This window comes from Pantherophis guttatus, chromosome 2, assembly GCF_059756535.1.
Source record: "Pantherophis guttatus breed Tessera chromosome 2, ASM5975653v1, whole genome shotgun sequence".
Taxonomy (NCBI): domain Eukaryota; kingdom Metazoa; phylum Chordata; class Lepidosauria; order Squamata; family Colubridae; genus Pantherophis; species Pantherophis guttatus.
The window spans coordinates 164,192,388-164,209,114 of record NC_142064.1 but is presented as its reverse complement, the minus strand read 5'-3'; the positions used below and the strand labels follow the sequence as shown (position 1 = coordinate 164,209,114).

At 40.1% G+C, this 16,727-nt stretch overlaps 1 protein-coding gene across 1 annotated transcript in view; it reads left to right on the top strand.

Moving 5' to 3' along the window:
- Positions 1-15,864, top strand: part of CYGB (cytoglobin) — a 66,307-nt gene extending 50,443 nt beyond the window's left edge. Inside the window, exon 4 of the mRNA XM_034408567.3 lies at positions 13,206-15,864. Coding sequence (XP_034264458.1) covers positions 13,206-13,280 — 75 coding nt within the window. The 3' untranslated portion in view covers positions 13,281-15,864. The remainder of the gene's footprint in view (positions 1-13,205) is intronic.
- Positions 15,865-16,727: the final 863 nt, after the last annotated feature.

Sequence of the window (16,727 nt, the reverse complement as noted above, 5' to 3'; positions counted from 1 at the left end):
TCCATATTAAAGCATTAAAGCAGTGAAAAGAAATCCACCACTTCTCTAGTTAATTAGTTTCAGTATCAAACTGCTCATACTGTTCCAGTACAACTCTACCATCCTTTAACTTAAATCCATTATTTTATGTCCTGCACTGTAAAATGGAAGAGAACAGTTCTGGAACTTCTATGTAACATGGAAGTTACTTGAAGAGTGCTATCACTTTAGTCTCCTTTCTCAAAGCTAAAGAATTTCCCTTCTTTAGCAACCACAAATATATTATTTGTAGTCTATCGATTATGGTTTGATTATATAGAGGAAGCATTAATTCATGCACTTTTGAATCCAAGCCACTCAATGTGAATGCCTTCCAGATATTGTTAGTCTGTTGAACTTTGTTCTTGATAAATCTATGATTTCTGGTTATTAGTGCATTGTTTTCTACATGGTTGCAAATAACTTCTTTATGATTTCCTATGGAACTTCCTAGGTTTTTTTTCCAGTACCCTAGTATGCAATTTATCTCATCCTGGATATTTAAGCTGACCATATATCTACCCATCCCAAGCTTCAGTCTTATCTTGCTCCTCACAATTTTCACTTCGAATGTATACTTTTGTGTTGAACTAAAGTCTAAACTGAAGTAAGAGTTGCAGAAATGTCTTTTTGTTGTTGTTGTTGTTGCCTGCTAACATTTTGCCATTGACTGGCTAATATACTGATTATTTTCTTTTCCTTTTTCCCCCTTTACTTATGGAATATATTTAAGGAAGGCACTTCTATTATTTTTAGCATTGATTGCTAACCTCATTCTGAGATTTAGCTTCCTGGATGCCAGTTTGACAGTTCCAGATTATCCCACTCTACTCCTCCTTCGTAAGAAGCCTGAAATGATGAAAAATAGCCTGCTGCCATATTTTCACTTTTAATATTTTTAATCCAAAGCATACCACTAAGATGAAGACCAGAGAAATAACGTTTTGCTAAATTTTCAAACCATTCCTTTTCTTTCATGAAACTCCACAGCAAATTCCCCTTCCCTTTTTTTTTTTCAGAAATGGAGGTAATTCAGCGGCTAAAAGTAACTCAAAAGTAATTCCGTGTTTCATTCTCCTTTCCCATGTGTCTCTAAGGTTCTCTTCCGCAAACTCACTAACAGGATCTATAGCCAAAACAAGGGAATGAGTCAACAAAAACATCTTGAATGAACCATGGGGGAAGGGGAAAGTTATGTAGCATTAGTAATTGCCCAGTTAAACCTTACTTTATGCAGATCCCTAAAAGGCAAGGAATCAGCATTTCCATACAGTGAATGTGTTTTCGAGGAGTAATCCTGTGGGTTTTCACCACATCCTTCGTGCAGTTTAAACACATTAACATCAAATGTTTTCACAAATGGCCAAGGGCAGGATTTTTGCTTGAATGAGACTAAAAGACTCCAGGGAACCTAGGATTTGATTTTTTTAAAAAATGTTGCTACATGTAACTAAAAGTCAATTTATACCACATATTACAATGTGGTTATCATCTCATTAGCTGCCCAGAGTCGCCTTATCAGGGAGATAGGTGGCATATAAATTAAGTACAGGTAGTCCTTGACGTACAGCCATTTGTTTAGTGGCCATTCAAAGTTACAACAGCACTGTTGTACAGTGCCCCATTTTACAACCTTTTCTTGCCACAACTGATAAGTTAGTAACATGATTGTTATGTGAATCTGACTTCCCCGTTGATTTTGCTTGTTGAAAGGTTGCAAAAGGTGATCACATGACCTTGGGACATAGCAACGGTCATAAGTATGAATCAGTTGCCAAGCATCTGAATTTTAATCACATGATCGTGGGGATGCTGCAATGGTCGTAAGTGTGAAAAATGGTCATAAGTCACTTTTTTCAGTGCCATTGTTACTTTGAATGGTCACTAAATGAACTGTTTTACGTTGAGTTATCTTAGCATGCTGCTCTTAGCATGCCTAATCATTTTTTTTTGGGTGGTGCACTGTTTGTTTTTGTTTGTTGATTTTGCATCAAAGATATTCAGTTATAGCTGCACCCATGTTGTGCATTAGTTGGTTTGTTTCTTGTAGTGCCCTGGTGCTTTTATTTGATATTACAGTGTTAGCATCTGTTAATATTTGTGCTAGCTGTTTCGTTGGAACAAGCTTCAATATAGGCAATCTTGTTATGTTGTTTTTGTGCTGTTCTAGTTGTCCAGTCATTCTCTGTTTGAACTTCTCTTGTTTTTCTTTAGCTACAAGGTTTTGTTCTTTCTGAGGAGAAGGCAGAGGAGAGAGAGTGCTTGGTTTGGGAATGAAAACTATTCAGTAGCTTTGCTGGTTTCCTCTACTGCCAAACCCCCCCTCCCACCAACCCCCACCCCCCGTCAGGCCCAAGAAACCAGAAGTCAGGATAGAATTCAAAAGCACTGTGAGTTTATTCCATGCAAGCTATACACAGGAATCTGATCTACTAACAGTCAAGTGAAATTGGTGGCAGATAAGAATCAAGAGACTACAAGGTGGGGGGGGCTTGGATTTCTGACTCTTTTGAGATGTAGGGGCACCAGACCAGACTGAAGATGCATTTGACCCTGGTCTCAGGGTCAGCCTGGTCATTTCCTAGTATACCCCCTCCCCCGTGGTTTGCCAATATAGTCCGAAATACTTCTGGGAAGGCTTCTATTTCATTGCCCTGGGTAGACTTTTACAGTTCTTCCAATTCTACTTCTACGAATACTTTATTTCATGTCATAGTTGAATGTTCTACCAGCCTCTGCTCTGTTATTTCTGATTCTGCTCGTTGCCCTTTTCAGAACTGATATATTCTTTTCAGATATCCTCTTCTAGTTCTGAATCTGATTTGTAATAACAGATCATTAATTCTTCATTTCCAGTTTTTGTATATTTGCAAAGGGTAAACAACTTTTCTTCCAGTAATCCTGCAGCTGCTGGCTCTGGTTGCTCAGCCAACATTTCTGAGATCTATTGCCCATTTGTCACTGAAAGTCAGGAACTCCAACACAGCAGTAATGAGGAAGCTAAGAAACTTAATTTACTTTAGGAAGCCTCCTGCTGTCACTTAATTTAAGTAACCTTTTTTTAAAAAATCTCAGCTTCCTTTCAGGCAAATGCAGGAAAAAGAGTGGTAGACCAAAGATCTATTCAAGCATTCACCTGAATCTGTAAGAACTAAACCAATCCTAGGTATGTGACTGCAATCTTTAGCCAACTTGCTGCCATAAGCAGATCCTCTATGGATTTTTGTGCAGTTACCAGATTCTAAAAGGAACTTTCAGGTTTCAGGATGAGGGCTTCTAACTGGGTTCAGTTGACCCCTCACAGAAGCTCAATCTGGTAAAATCCCAACTGTCATTTGCTCTGAAGGTCTAAAGACAAAGTCATTTGTAGGCGATTTGAAGCATATATACATTCACCTCCTACATATACTTTGTCCTTGCGTATTGAACATGAGATCTTATGATATTTGAATCACACACACAGCGCAGCTGCAGGAATGTTTGAATGCTTCTTATATGCCAGAAATCCTTCCTTGATTATCTTTCCCCCTCTTTTTAACCAGCCTGCAGGCATGCTTCATGACTTTGTTTGATTTTGGTAATGTACACAGTTGTGTAAGAACAAAAGCAAACAAAAAGTGAAAGTCAAGATGGATTGCCTCGAAGAGAGGGGTTTCAGCATCCTTGAGAATTTTGTGTTTCCCTGCCTCAGGCTTGTATTTAGAATTTGATGCTAAAAATAAACGTTTCTATCTGACCCGCAAACCCAAATTCTGTGAATTAGACAAGCAGGCACATAATAATGCATGCATATTCATTAGCTGGCTTTATTTAGGTGCCAGAATGTTTTGCCAAGGACAGAAAGTGGCAGGCTGAAGGAGATAAAGAGGATGTTATGAGCCAAACCATACACAAGAAGGGAAATGGCTCTTCCCTGTAAGAAAAACTATCTATTTCCCTTTGAAACTCTCCTGGCTCTTCCCCACTTCAAGCAGCCCTGCAAAGATTTTGAAAAGCTGGTTTGAACCAGTGGTGGGTTTCAAAAAATTTTTACTACCGGTTCTGTGGGCGTGGCTTTGCCGTGGCTTGGTGGGCGTGCCAGAGGAAGGATACTGTAAAATCTCCATTCCCACCCTAATCCAGGGGAAGGTTACTGCAAAATCCCCATTTCCTCCCAATCAGCTGGGACTTGGGAGGCAGAGAATAGATGGGGCGGAGCCAGTCAGAATTTTTACTACCGGTTCTCCGAACTATTCAAAATTTCTGCTACCGGTTCTCCAGAACTGGTCAGAATCTACTGAAACCCACCTCTGGCCTGAACATCTGGGGGCAAAGAATTTAGTAGGGGGATTTCAGAAAAAGACAGGCTACCCAGAGATGGCTGCAGCTACTTTCCTCTGCTCAGGAAACTCCCTTTGCTGAAAGTCTGTGGAAGTTCTCAGCCAACCAGGTCATGGGTGTCCCAAAGCTGCTTTTCCAAAAGGCAACTGGACCATCTTTTTTTTTTTTTCTTTTGAAAAAAAGAAAAAAGTTTCATCCAAGAAACTTCTTCATTTCACCAAGAAGTTTCCTGGATGAGAAGCGAAACATTTTCAAAGGGGAAAAAAACCCCCAGAAAGTCCCGTTGTCTTTTGGAAAAGCACTTTTTGGGACCCTTTGCTGAAGACTACTTTGCAAGGGACAAGCCTATATGTTGGATGTGGTGGCTGCATTGTAGCATTTAGTTTGGCCCCCAGAAATCACTATGTTGTTTTATGAATGAACCTGAGTTGACTAATGTGATAATCTTACAGCTAATGAAAGTTCTCCCACCTAATGTATTAATAGGGCGTGTGTGACACTTATTATGTTTAAATTTCCCACTCAAACATATTGGGGAACTTTTTTCATTTGTTTACTCAAATTTTATAAACGGCTCTCATTGAGGAGGCTCCGTCTGTGCCAGTGGGTAGGCAAAATGTTATTTTCCCTTTGTGGCGAAGATTGTTCTGTAACAGAAGCACTGACAGACAATCTCATCTATGTCAGGAGAATTGCTCTCAATGGCCAACTCTAGCGTTTACTGATTCACAGCAAATTGTGAGTTAGTCAAGTTCAGATTATAGCAATAGCACTTAGACTTATATACCGCTTCTTAATGCTTTTACAGCCCTCTCTAAGCGGTTTACAGAATCAGCATATTGCCCTCAACAATCTGGGTCCTCATTTACCCACCTCGGAAGGAGGAAAGCCAGTGAGATTTGAACTGCTGAACTGCAGCTAGCAGTCAGCTGAAGTAGCCTGTAGTACTGCACTCTAACCACTGTGCCACCTTGGCTCTTATAGTACCTCTGTCTGTCAAACCTCAAGTCTTGTATCTTTCTTCCACTTTGAGATATACTTTTTTTTTTAATGCTGCAACCAAAAGAAAAATAAAACATTTTTAGGGAATTTGTAGAAGCGCCAGCAAGGGAAGCTTGTTAGGATAGGCATGGACAGCCACATTGCATAACTATCACTTTGAATTAGGAGTGGGCATTGTTTGTCCCTCCAGACAAATTGCCACAATCCCTGCCTTGGACTAGTTTATTTATTCAATGATCTCAAAAAAGTCAGGCTACTTATGTACAGCTGTCCAGGGTGAACAGCTATCTCCCTCTGAATGCAAAACCCATAGGAGTTCTACTTTATTTAACTCTGCTATTTAATGTCAGCATGAAATTGCTGAAAGAGATAATTGGAAAAGAAAGAAAGCAATGCCGTTAGAATATTGATGATAATCACCGTTCTATTATCACCATTCTATTATATCCTTCATCCCATCCAGCTGAAGCAACAAAAGAGTTTAACCAATACATGGCTGTGGTAAAGAAATGAATGAAAGATTATTACCTGAATCTCCGGCCAGATAAGAAAAATGCCCTCAGCATTGGTGAAGTTTAAAGCAGGCATTGCAGTCCTTGGCCCCCTAATTTTCTTCAAAAACTCCAGTTTTTATGGCTATTTGTGGGCCATGAGGGTATTTGCCCATCCTAGTAGATTAATTAGAATGGGTACAATCCAGGTCCCCTCCCTTAAATGTTGCCACCAGATGGGACCTGGAAATGCATCTAATGTATAATGGCTGCTCTAGCCCTTTGGAACAGCCTCCCATATGAGATTCCAAGGCAGCCTTCTTGTGGACTGTCTCCTGATATTAGTCTTGCAAATTTGGAGGTTTGGTTATTATTTTTTATTTTTAAAGAAGCAATAAAAATTAATTATTTTTAGTCTTATTTTGTTTTTGCAAACAATAAGAAAAGGTGAGATTTTGGCTTCAGCTTTAATTGTATTCAAATTTTATTATGTATGTATGTACTGTATGTATGTATTTATTTATTTGCCACCCATCTCATATACAACCTATTCCATATTTATTTATTTATTTATTTATTTATTTATTTATTTTTATTCATTCGTTCATTCATTCATTTAATTTATTTATTTATTTATTTGCCACCCATCTCATATACAAATGATTCCAAATACTGGACTTTGACTTTTATTAATTTCTTTTAAAAACAGAGCTCGATGTACATAGCTTAGTTCAGTAAGACACATGGTAGAAAATTGTACTATATTATCCCAGTTCTTAGCGGAAGTATGAATTGTGAATTTTGGACTGCAAGTGGAAATAATCTTTAAAATTGTTTGATTATACACCATATCAATAATACTAAAATTTGAGGTTAAATAAGAAAAAAAAATGTCTGTAAGCATTCGTACTTTCACCATCTACATTCAACAGGAATTGCAAGCTTATTCTCCTCATTAAGTGGAGAACCGGGATCAAATATATAACCTTCTATTATGATGAAATGTCTATCAGCTCAGAGGGAATACTTTATATTAAAGGACTGCCAATCTCACGTTCCAAGCCCACTGCATTTCTCAAGACTGTATATTTAATTTTAGATAGCCTGTATTATTTCAAGCAGATTCTTGAATTCTGATGAGAAAGGTCAATTCTGTTTGAAATTTTATGAAGTTGTGGCACTACGGAGTTTGAGATCCCTTGTTTTATCAATGCTGATGATCTTTATCTTTACAGAAATAATGTAAGTCTTTTTTAAACACAGTGCATCCTGCTTATGAACAGCTTTGACACTTCTCATTTTGAAAAGCTAACATGGCAAATCCACTGCGAAATTAGTTGTTGCCTATTTCAGAGAACTACTTCAAAAGAGAGTTGAGGTGGGGAAGTTTGCCTTGAGGGTCTGATCTGCCTCATGAACAGCAGTCATTGTACAGAGCAGGGGCCCATATGCAGAAGATCCTGCTGCCAGATGAAGCTGAACATCTGTATTAGGGGGAAAAATCCTTCTCCTTTGAGGAAGGCATTTGCAGGAATGCTTTGTTCAAGTCATTATTGAAGAAAAGCACCTCTGTACAGCCCTGCTGGTCTTAACAAAACATAGTCCTTAAATTACAACAGTAATGAGGACCAGAATTGCTACCACTAAGTGATGCAGTCATAAGGCATGTTGTCATGTGATTGCATTGTTCAGTGACAGTCCCTGTTACTGTCATTAACCGAATCCCACCAGATGTTACGCCTTCTTGGCTTGGTCCCTTTCAGCCCCAATCCTTCTTCACCTCTTCTTCAACTTCCGCCACCCACCTATCTCTACCTTCATCTTTTCTCTTTTAACCACCCTGCCCAGTGGCACTTCTTTGTGGTAGCAGCACTGGGGTAGAGGCCCAGGTGTCAAGCACCAGGGAATTCAGGAGATACAGGCAGTTCAAATGGGTATAAAGATTTATTGCAAGCTTAAGGTCTCTACAAGAATCTGAACTACTAACAGCCCAAGCAAATTGGCAGTAGTTAAGGGTCAGAGGAATTCAAGGTGAGCTGGGCTTAGATTTCTTGTGGTTGTGAAGGGACTCATGACTGATAGCATTAGCAATAGCACTTAGACTTATATACTGCTTCATAGTGCTTTTACAGCCCTCTCTAAGCAGTTTACAGAGTCAGCATATTGCCCCCAACAATCTGGGTCCTCATTTTACCAATCTCGGGAGGATGGACAACCGAGTCAACCTTGAGCTGGGTGAGATTCGATCTGCCAAATTGTAGGCAGCTGGCAGTCAGCAGAAGTAGCCCGCAGTACTGCATTCTAATCACTGTGCCATCGTGGCTCAATGATGGGTTTGACCCCTCCCTCAGACTCAGCCTGGTCATCTCCTACCCAGCAGTTTCAGCCCGCTGCCACCATCATCTGGGCTCTATTTTAGTCTCAGCATTACCAAGCAGTACCACCTCAAGCCCCATTCTGTGGCCAGCCATTACAGTCAACCCAGCTGTCCTGCACTCCTCAGGCCTTTCTGTGCCCAGCTGATCTTTACCTTCTTCCTATGTGAAACATCTGCTGGCCATTTCTTCCTGAGTCTACTCATACTGTTCTCCAAATAACATACGTCATTCTCCAAATGGCATGTGCCATTCTCATAATGCTTTAGAAAGCCTTCGGAAAACTTCTGAGGTCTTCCAAAGCATCACAAGAACAGTGCACGATATTTGGGGACCAGTGCAAGTGGACTTGGGAAGAAAGCTTGGCACAGCCAGCCGACTGCTTCACAAAGGGTCAGGCCAGATACTACTTATCAGCAGTGGAAAGAAAACAGTGAAGGTTAGTTGGGTGCAACAGGGCCTGCAGAGCGCAGGATGGCAGAGTGGCTGGGGCTTTGAATTATGGAGTTGGAGAGTGGCTGACTGCAGTGAGAGTTTCAAGTGGCACTTCTTGGCTGAAGTAGTTGCCTAGGCTGGTGGCATCTGGCTGAGATTGTTGAAGGCCCCAGGTATCTACATCAGCCCCAGCAACATCATCAAGAGCGCTGCTGTGCAGGACAGCCAAAAGGGCTGAGATGGAGGGTGGGAGTTGAAGTGCCCCTATAGTCATAAGTGCAAGTGAGCTGCCAAGAGCCAAAATTTTGCTCACAGGACCCTGGAGGCCCTTCAGTGGTCATAAATTTGGGGACTGGCATAAGTATTATTTGTTCAGTGACTTGTAACTTCAAGTGGTCTCTCAGCAAATGGTCATATTGTGAGGATGACTATCTGTATTGTCATTGGAAAGCACCAGATCCTTTCCAAATAATATGATTCCCACACAATCCACTTCAGACTTAGATGGTTTAATATAATGAACACCCCTAAAATGGCCTTGGTTTTAATAGTCAAGCTCAGTTGCTTTCATCCAATGATTTAGATTTTCTTTTAAATTCTTACAAGAAGTAAGTAAGTAAATTAGGAAGGAAGGAAGGAAGGAAGGAAGGAAGGAAGGAAGGAAGGAAGGAAGGAAGGAAGGAAGGAAGGAAGGAAATTTCCTGCTGTGATTCTGGAGCAAGAACTGACTTGTCTCTTCTTCACTTGCTCAAAACAATTTGGTTTATTTGAGGAGTGCTTAACATAAACTCTGACAGGACCAAGTTTAATTCCCTCAGTGTTTGGCAAGAAAAAGATTAAGTATTAGGTGGTGAAGACCGAGGTGGAATATGTGGGATCCAGATATATATTTAATGTTTTTTGGGGGGGGAATCTCCAGGGGCAGGTTTCAACCCTAACCAAAAAAAGAAAACCCCAACACAAGGTAAAAAGGGAGGCATAAAGAGAATTTGTCTTACTTCCTGTTCTGTTCGCCACACATGGGAAGCTGGTTAATGACCAGAAATTACACAGCATCAATCTTCACATTTCACAGAGGGATAGAATATGGAAAAATTTCTGTTTCTGTCTTCATGCAAAAACCTGCCAACAGCCCTCAAGGTACCCCAGAGCCTTTAAGTATAAAATAATTGCCAAGCTGTCGTTTTAATGGACTCAGCTAATTCCTTCGTCTTTCTCTTTCCCTGGCCACACAATGCTTCCTTACTCAAAAGGAAGGGTTCTTGTTTGTTTTCATAAGATATTGGCCCATCAAATATTTAACCGTTTTATTAAGGTTGTCCTTACCATTCAGCCAAGCTAATCATGCCATTTTATAAGTATAGTATGAGAAGATTTAATCAACAGCTACAGAAGGCAACCAAATTATTCAGTGTCATTTTGATTAGAGCTATAAATCTCAGATGATATAGGATATTTTGAGTTTTCATCTGCAGAGGGAGAGAGAACTCTGACCCGGGTGGTGGGAAATCTGAAATTAAACAAACAAACACCATTTCCTCCTTCCATTTCTAGGGCTGGTTTTTCTGGCAGCAGGATTTCTGCTTTGGGGATGAACCAAAAGATATATCCTGGGAATCATCTGCTTAGATTCTTTTCCTTCCTGGATTTAACACAGAGGGCAATTTCACACATTAACCAGATGCCTAAGAGACAACATCAGCAAATAGCTCCTGACAGATATTTCAATGGAAGGCTTACAATTTGCAGCCAGATCCATGTTTTCCAGAGATGGGACAGCACTGAGAGGTAGTCCACCATTAAGCCCATTTCAGGAAAAGAACTAAGAGTAGAGTCTATTGACACAGTCCTAGTATCAAATGTGGCCAATATTGTGTAGAATCCTGAAGGAGAGTAAGTACATGAGAAGATCAGCTTCTCTCCTTCAGCCCAACGATAGCAGATGGCTAGGGGAGGGACAGCAAGGAGGAAAGCTGGAGGTAAATGGGCAGAGGTGGAAGCCTGGAGGAGAAGGAGGCATGGCCAAGGGTAGGAGCCTGAAGGTCCCATTCTGACGATAACAGTCCACAAACTTTTTCTGATAGGAAGCAGTTAGAGAAACAACTAATGGTTCCCAGCCTGCCCAAACAAATAGACTACTACTAGGCAAGGCAAAAGAACCAAAGAAAATATTCCTCAATTTTATGCTGTCATTCACACGTCAGCAGATGACCTGCATGGGGCAGCAGAATTACAAAGATAGTTGGGTGAAAAGATAAGTTCTGGAATTCACATCAAAACCAAAAGAAACTTTCCTGCTATTTCCCCAACGTCAAATACAAAAAAAACAGCTCTGGATGAAGGAAGCATTCTGACCTTCCCATTGGGGAGGAATGAACCAGGCACAAGCTAGATATGTGGCGTGCTGGGAATATATCTCGAACATGCTGTAGAAGGGTGAAAAGCCAGTGGCCTATATGTCTCCTACAACAGAGTTCCCCAACCTTTCCAGCTTTGCAGACCAGTAGGGGGGAGAGGGGGGATGGTTCCACATGAGTGGTGGGCAAGTGTGCGCATGTGCACAACTCCATTTGCCGGTGATGCAAATGGAGAGCATGCACACACGCTCATCCGTTGCTTGTGCAAGTGAGGATGCATGCATGCGCACTTGCCCGCCACTTCTGCAGCCCAGTTCCAAACAGCTCAAGGCCCAGTAGTGGGCTGCTTCCTGGGGGTTGGGGACACCTATTCTACAAAACAGCAGCTTACATCATTTATCACCAGCAGGTTGCATTGCTTTGGCCAGGAACAGCTTCTCTCCAGCAGCACAATAGCATCACAACAGCTCTAATAGAAGGAATTCCACCAGTAGGTACAGTAGAACCTCTGGTCACAGCCATAATTGGTTCCATAACTTTGGTCGCAAACCGATTTGGTTGTGACCCGAACCTAATTTTGAAAATTTGGTGCTTACAAAAAAAAAAAAATGGCACAGAAGGGGAAATCAGCTGCAGGGGGGAAAAATGTGAATTCTTTGGTCCGAACCCGATTTGGTCGTAGTCAGATGCGTTCGTGACCAGAGGTTCTACTGTAATTGTAGGGCAGATCCACATATATTTATTAAACATTGTAAGATAAACCAGTGGTGTAATCCTACTGGTTTGCACTGGTTCGGGTGAACCGGTAGTAAACCGGTAGTAAAAAAAACCTACTGGTTTCTCCAAATCGGTATTTCCGATGATCAGCTGTGCCGCGCGATTTAAAATAGCTAAAAAGCAGGAAATCCTGCTTTCTAGTGAATCTAAATTGCACGGCACAGCTGCTCCCCCCCTCTGTGATACTTACCTTCCCAAGCTTCCTTTGGTGCGTACTGCACATGCACGCACAGTGTGCGTTTTGTGTGCACCACAAATGCATGCAGCACATGTTTGGTGCACCCGGTGCATGTACGTGCACACAGCGTGCATTTGGTGTGCATGGTGCATGCGTGCATGCAGTGCACACTTGGCGCGCAGCACGTATCTGCAGCCAGCGAACCCGGTTCAGATTTCACCGCTGAGATAAACATGTACAGAAGGTACTGTAATAGCTACTGTTCCAATGTGGGAATACTGCTATAGTTTATCCCATGATACTAACTACTGACTGTGTTTGCTAAATGTTATCTATTGCTCTTCCATTTCCTTCCATTTCTTGTCCACTGTTTTTTTTTTTTTTTTTTTGCTTGTTGCAATGAATTATTCAATTCAAAAAGAACTTGGAGTGCATTGAGCTAAAGTCAGTGCACTTATCTGAAAGTGAGAGGATTTCTCAATGGGGTTTGAGAAACTTAAGCTCTGCCTTCCAGTTACCATAAATGGAGTTAACTTTTCCCTCTCAGATCCATCTTTCAGCAACCAAAAAGATACTTCATTTTTCAAACTGCAGCCAGCAATCAGGAGAATCCATAGCCATTTTTTAAAAATATAGAAAAGGGCACGGCTGGTTAGCTTACATTAAACCCCCCCCTAGAAGATATTTGGGGTCATCATGACTTCTCACTTTGTTGTGTTTGAGAGTCAGGAAGCAGGAGTTTCCAAATTTTATTTTTTTAAAGTAACAAGTTCTATGGCCAGAAAAAGTTTGGGAAAAAAATCCATGAAGTTACTTGGATAAAAAGGTGTGATAAACATATTATAAATAATAATGTTGAAATTCGTCTTTAAAAATCTGGGTGAGATCAATGTTTCCAGTAATGAAGCTCTTTTTGGCAGAATTGGAAGGTGAATTCAAACTTTGGGGGGGGGAGAGCAGAAAACCCTAGTAAAAATTTCTTTTCATGTTGTTGATATTCATTTTCAGGATTAGATGATTCACAGAGCAATTTGTGAATGTCAGAAACAAAGAGCTGCAATCCTATACACACCTGGCTAGGAATAGGGCCCATCAAACATGGTAGAATGTGAGGTCCCTCAGAGGGACATCATGAGATCATTGCAATCATTGCAGACATCTAGCAAAATCCTCTGAGCTGTCAAAATCCCAGAAGTGAATAACCTAAGCTTCCTTTGGTTTTGTTTTTCTCCCTTTTCCCTTTCCCTTTTAGGAACCCCCAGGTGACAATGGTGGCAGCAGCAGCTGGAGCAGCAGCAAAGTGGCAGAACCCCTCCCACAGACCTGAAATGCCGTCTCTCAGAAGACTAAACTGGCACCGGAACAGGATAGCACCCAAGAGAACTACATCTGTCTCCTTTAATTATCCCGTGTACATATTAGTCAGTGGAAATGCTTTATAATTTCTATAGCTAAGGCCAGCTAAGCTATGGAAAAACCAGGTGTGCATAAACACTCTCCCTGAAGTTAGCCAGGCAAATTAAAATCATGTACACTGTGACGGGGGGAGGGAATGTATTGAATTTCCCCAGAGGGAAAATATATATATATATAGATCATGACTGTTATGATTCATCCATATTGATAACTCTGGAGACTTACCATTTTTGTCTGTCTTGAAGAGGACTTTTCATCAAATGGCATTGAATTGATACGTTTCCATCTTTTGTACTAAGGTGAGAATGTACAAGTTCCAGTATTTGAATTCTGCAAGTACTTTTGTGCCCATATATCACTGATAAATCCATGTCCTTGCTTCCCCACCCCGCCCAAAAAAACCACTAGTGATGTGTGCATAAGTGCTTGCAGGATCTCATATCCGCATGATACATTCAGACCATGTCCTTAAAAGGACATTTGATCTCAATACATTTAGTCTAGATTTCAAAATCTGCACCGTGGGACAAGGATTAGTCTTGTCTTGTCATTTTACGCTTTTCTCTACTGCTAACTCCTCTGGACTGGAGTTTCTCTGGAATTATATGAATTGTGTTTGCAGCAGTCCTCACTGTTTTGTTCTTAGTTTTGTATTCCATTACAATGTTTCTTTCCCCTTTTACAAAACTTTAGAAGTCTTGAGATTGTAGAAGATTTAGCCAAAGCTTGAATACCTAAAACACCTGAAACCAAAAAAAATATGATGTATTCAAAGAACAAATCAATATATTAATTTTTAGCTGTTTCATGATGCCTAAGATATACTCTGTGTGAGTTGAGTTGAATCATTTCATCCAGTCCTATATATGTTGGCTTTCTGAGGTCTTATTGGGCTACTAACAATAAGTGGACATGGAAGTACATTCTTTGTTAGACCTTGCCCCCTGCGAAAAATTATAACAGAATAAATCCCTTGTAAGTGAATGAGGTTTATGCAGGTCTAACTGTACATAGCATTACTGCTGTGGAGTTGGCAATACTGTGCCCAGATAGCTTTGAGGTAACAATCATTTTTAATCGCTTTCCTTCCAATTTCCATAATTAGATTCGAAAGGATTTCTGCTAGGATTTTTGTGTTCCTACGACCACCAATGAACTCCAGCAAATAGCACTGCCACCTAAATAGAAGGGAAAAATCTGACTATTGGCTGACTTGGCTGTTCATTTAATAGAGAACAGATTTGGAAAAATCAGAATGGAATCCTTCATGACATGGAAATAAGGAATCAGCCAATCTGCCATTAAAGATGCAAGAATCTAGACTGGTTACAAGATTTTACAGTTCTAATGTTTATATATACACATTTTTTTCCTGCTAAAAGACATACCATGGACCGTACTACTACTACTACTAAATTCCTTCACCACCATTCTTCAAAAAATATGACCTTAAATTCTGAAAGTCATTACAGTAAAACTATGATCCCATGTCACAATCTAAATGTATTTTGAAATTCATTTTCAAAGCAGGATGACATTTTTGAAAGGAAAATACTGTATGTACTACACATTAATTAATTTATCCTTGAAGCAATACATCCATTCTTTAAAATTTGCAGCTATATATTATTTCAATCCATAACAATTTGTCTTCTCTCTCTCTCTCTCTCTCTTTCTCTCTGTCTCTCTCTCTCTCTCTCTCTCTCTCACACACACACACACACACACATATGATGGTGGGGAACTCTTGACTGTTATGTTGTATACACAGACTAAATTACTTTAGTCAAAAGTGTGTGTTTATGTGTGTGTGTGTGTGTGTGTACACACACACACAGACACAGACAGTTTTGAGTAAAGTAATTTTATTATAAATGAAAAAGGGACAGCCATGCAAGAATACAAAAGAAAAGCAAAAAAACACGGCATAACCTTGCCTATAGCAAGCTGGTGATGGAAATGTAAAATGAGCTGAAAAACTCAGAGCTTGTGCAGGTCAAAGGCAAAGTTAGAGCAGAATAGCCTTGGCCAGCCAGGGCCCTACTAATGTGCTGAGTTACAATTCCCGTTGGCTATGCTGGCAGAGGTGATCAGAGTTGTTGTTTAGCACAGTTGGAGGGTACCTGGCAGTGACACTACTTATAGCTCTTTACTGACTCTCATTCAGTTCATTCCCAATTCTTCCAAACTTTGAATTGTCGGGTCCTTGGGAGCAAAAAAGCTGTTTGTCATGGGGATTATCTGTTAAACAGCCATGCACAAGAATACGGCACTGTATAAAATAATAAATATTAATACATATAATTTAATAGTGTATTTTATAAAATGGGCTTCTGGTGCTAATGAAAAGTGATTTGTGAACGTTTTCCTCCTTATCGTACTAAATCCTCTTGTTTATGACCCAACGTACTGGCTGAACCCTGTTGTAATTTTCCTCTGTATTATTTGTATGACTTCTGTATGCTGCCAATATATTGTCTTGTGATTTTGTTTAATCTTTATACATCGGTTCCTTGTTATAAGTGTTACCATTCTGTGTTGTCTCCATGTAATAGAAAATCATCTATGGCAGAGTAGGTTAACCCAGAAATAGGCAATATGGAGCCTTCTGGGTGTTTTGGATTACAACTCACAAAGTCCTTGCCCTTGACCATGCTACTTGGGGCTGATAAGAATCAAAGTCCTATACGTTTGGGGATCAACACACTGTCTCCCTTTGGCCTACCCAGGACTGATTGATTAATTAATATGTTACTATTGTTAATTCTACATCAAATCAATCTCAGATTTATAGATATTTTAATCCTCAATATAAACATATAGATTCAGATTTTAAATTGCCCTAACTCTTCCCCTATGTACTTACATAGAACTCTGATTTTCTTTATATGCTAAACTCCTTCAAAACATATCTTCGTTTCCAAAAACATGCTTTTGGTAGCAAGTGTATATTCCATTTTAAGGGCATTAAAAACAAATGTTAAACGAATCCAAGTTGACACACCATGTGTGTTTTTCTACAGGCCTGTCCTGCTTTTACTATAATAATACATGTTGTACCTAGGAAGGTATAACATGTACCCATTAGTGCATGTTTAAATCTCTTATGCCAAGAAAAGGAGAGTAAAGAGAAGGATCAGTCTGTTTCTAGCTTATGACACGTGGATGGCAGGCTGTGTTGGACTCTGTTCGTCTAGCTCAGGGTCAATCCTTCCAAGTAAACCAGACTGGAAACACAACCAGACAAGCTCATTTCTATTTTATTGTAAGGCTACATTAACAAAAAGCATGCAAGTCTGAAAGTACAAATCTGTCACTTTTAACAGTCTGATACATTAGGGCAGATTCTTTTTAACTT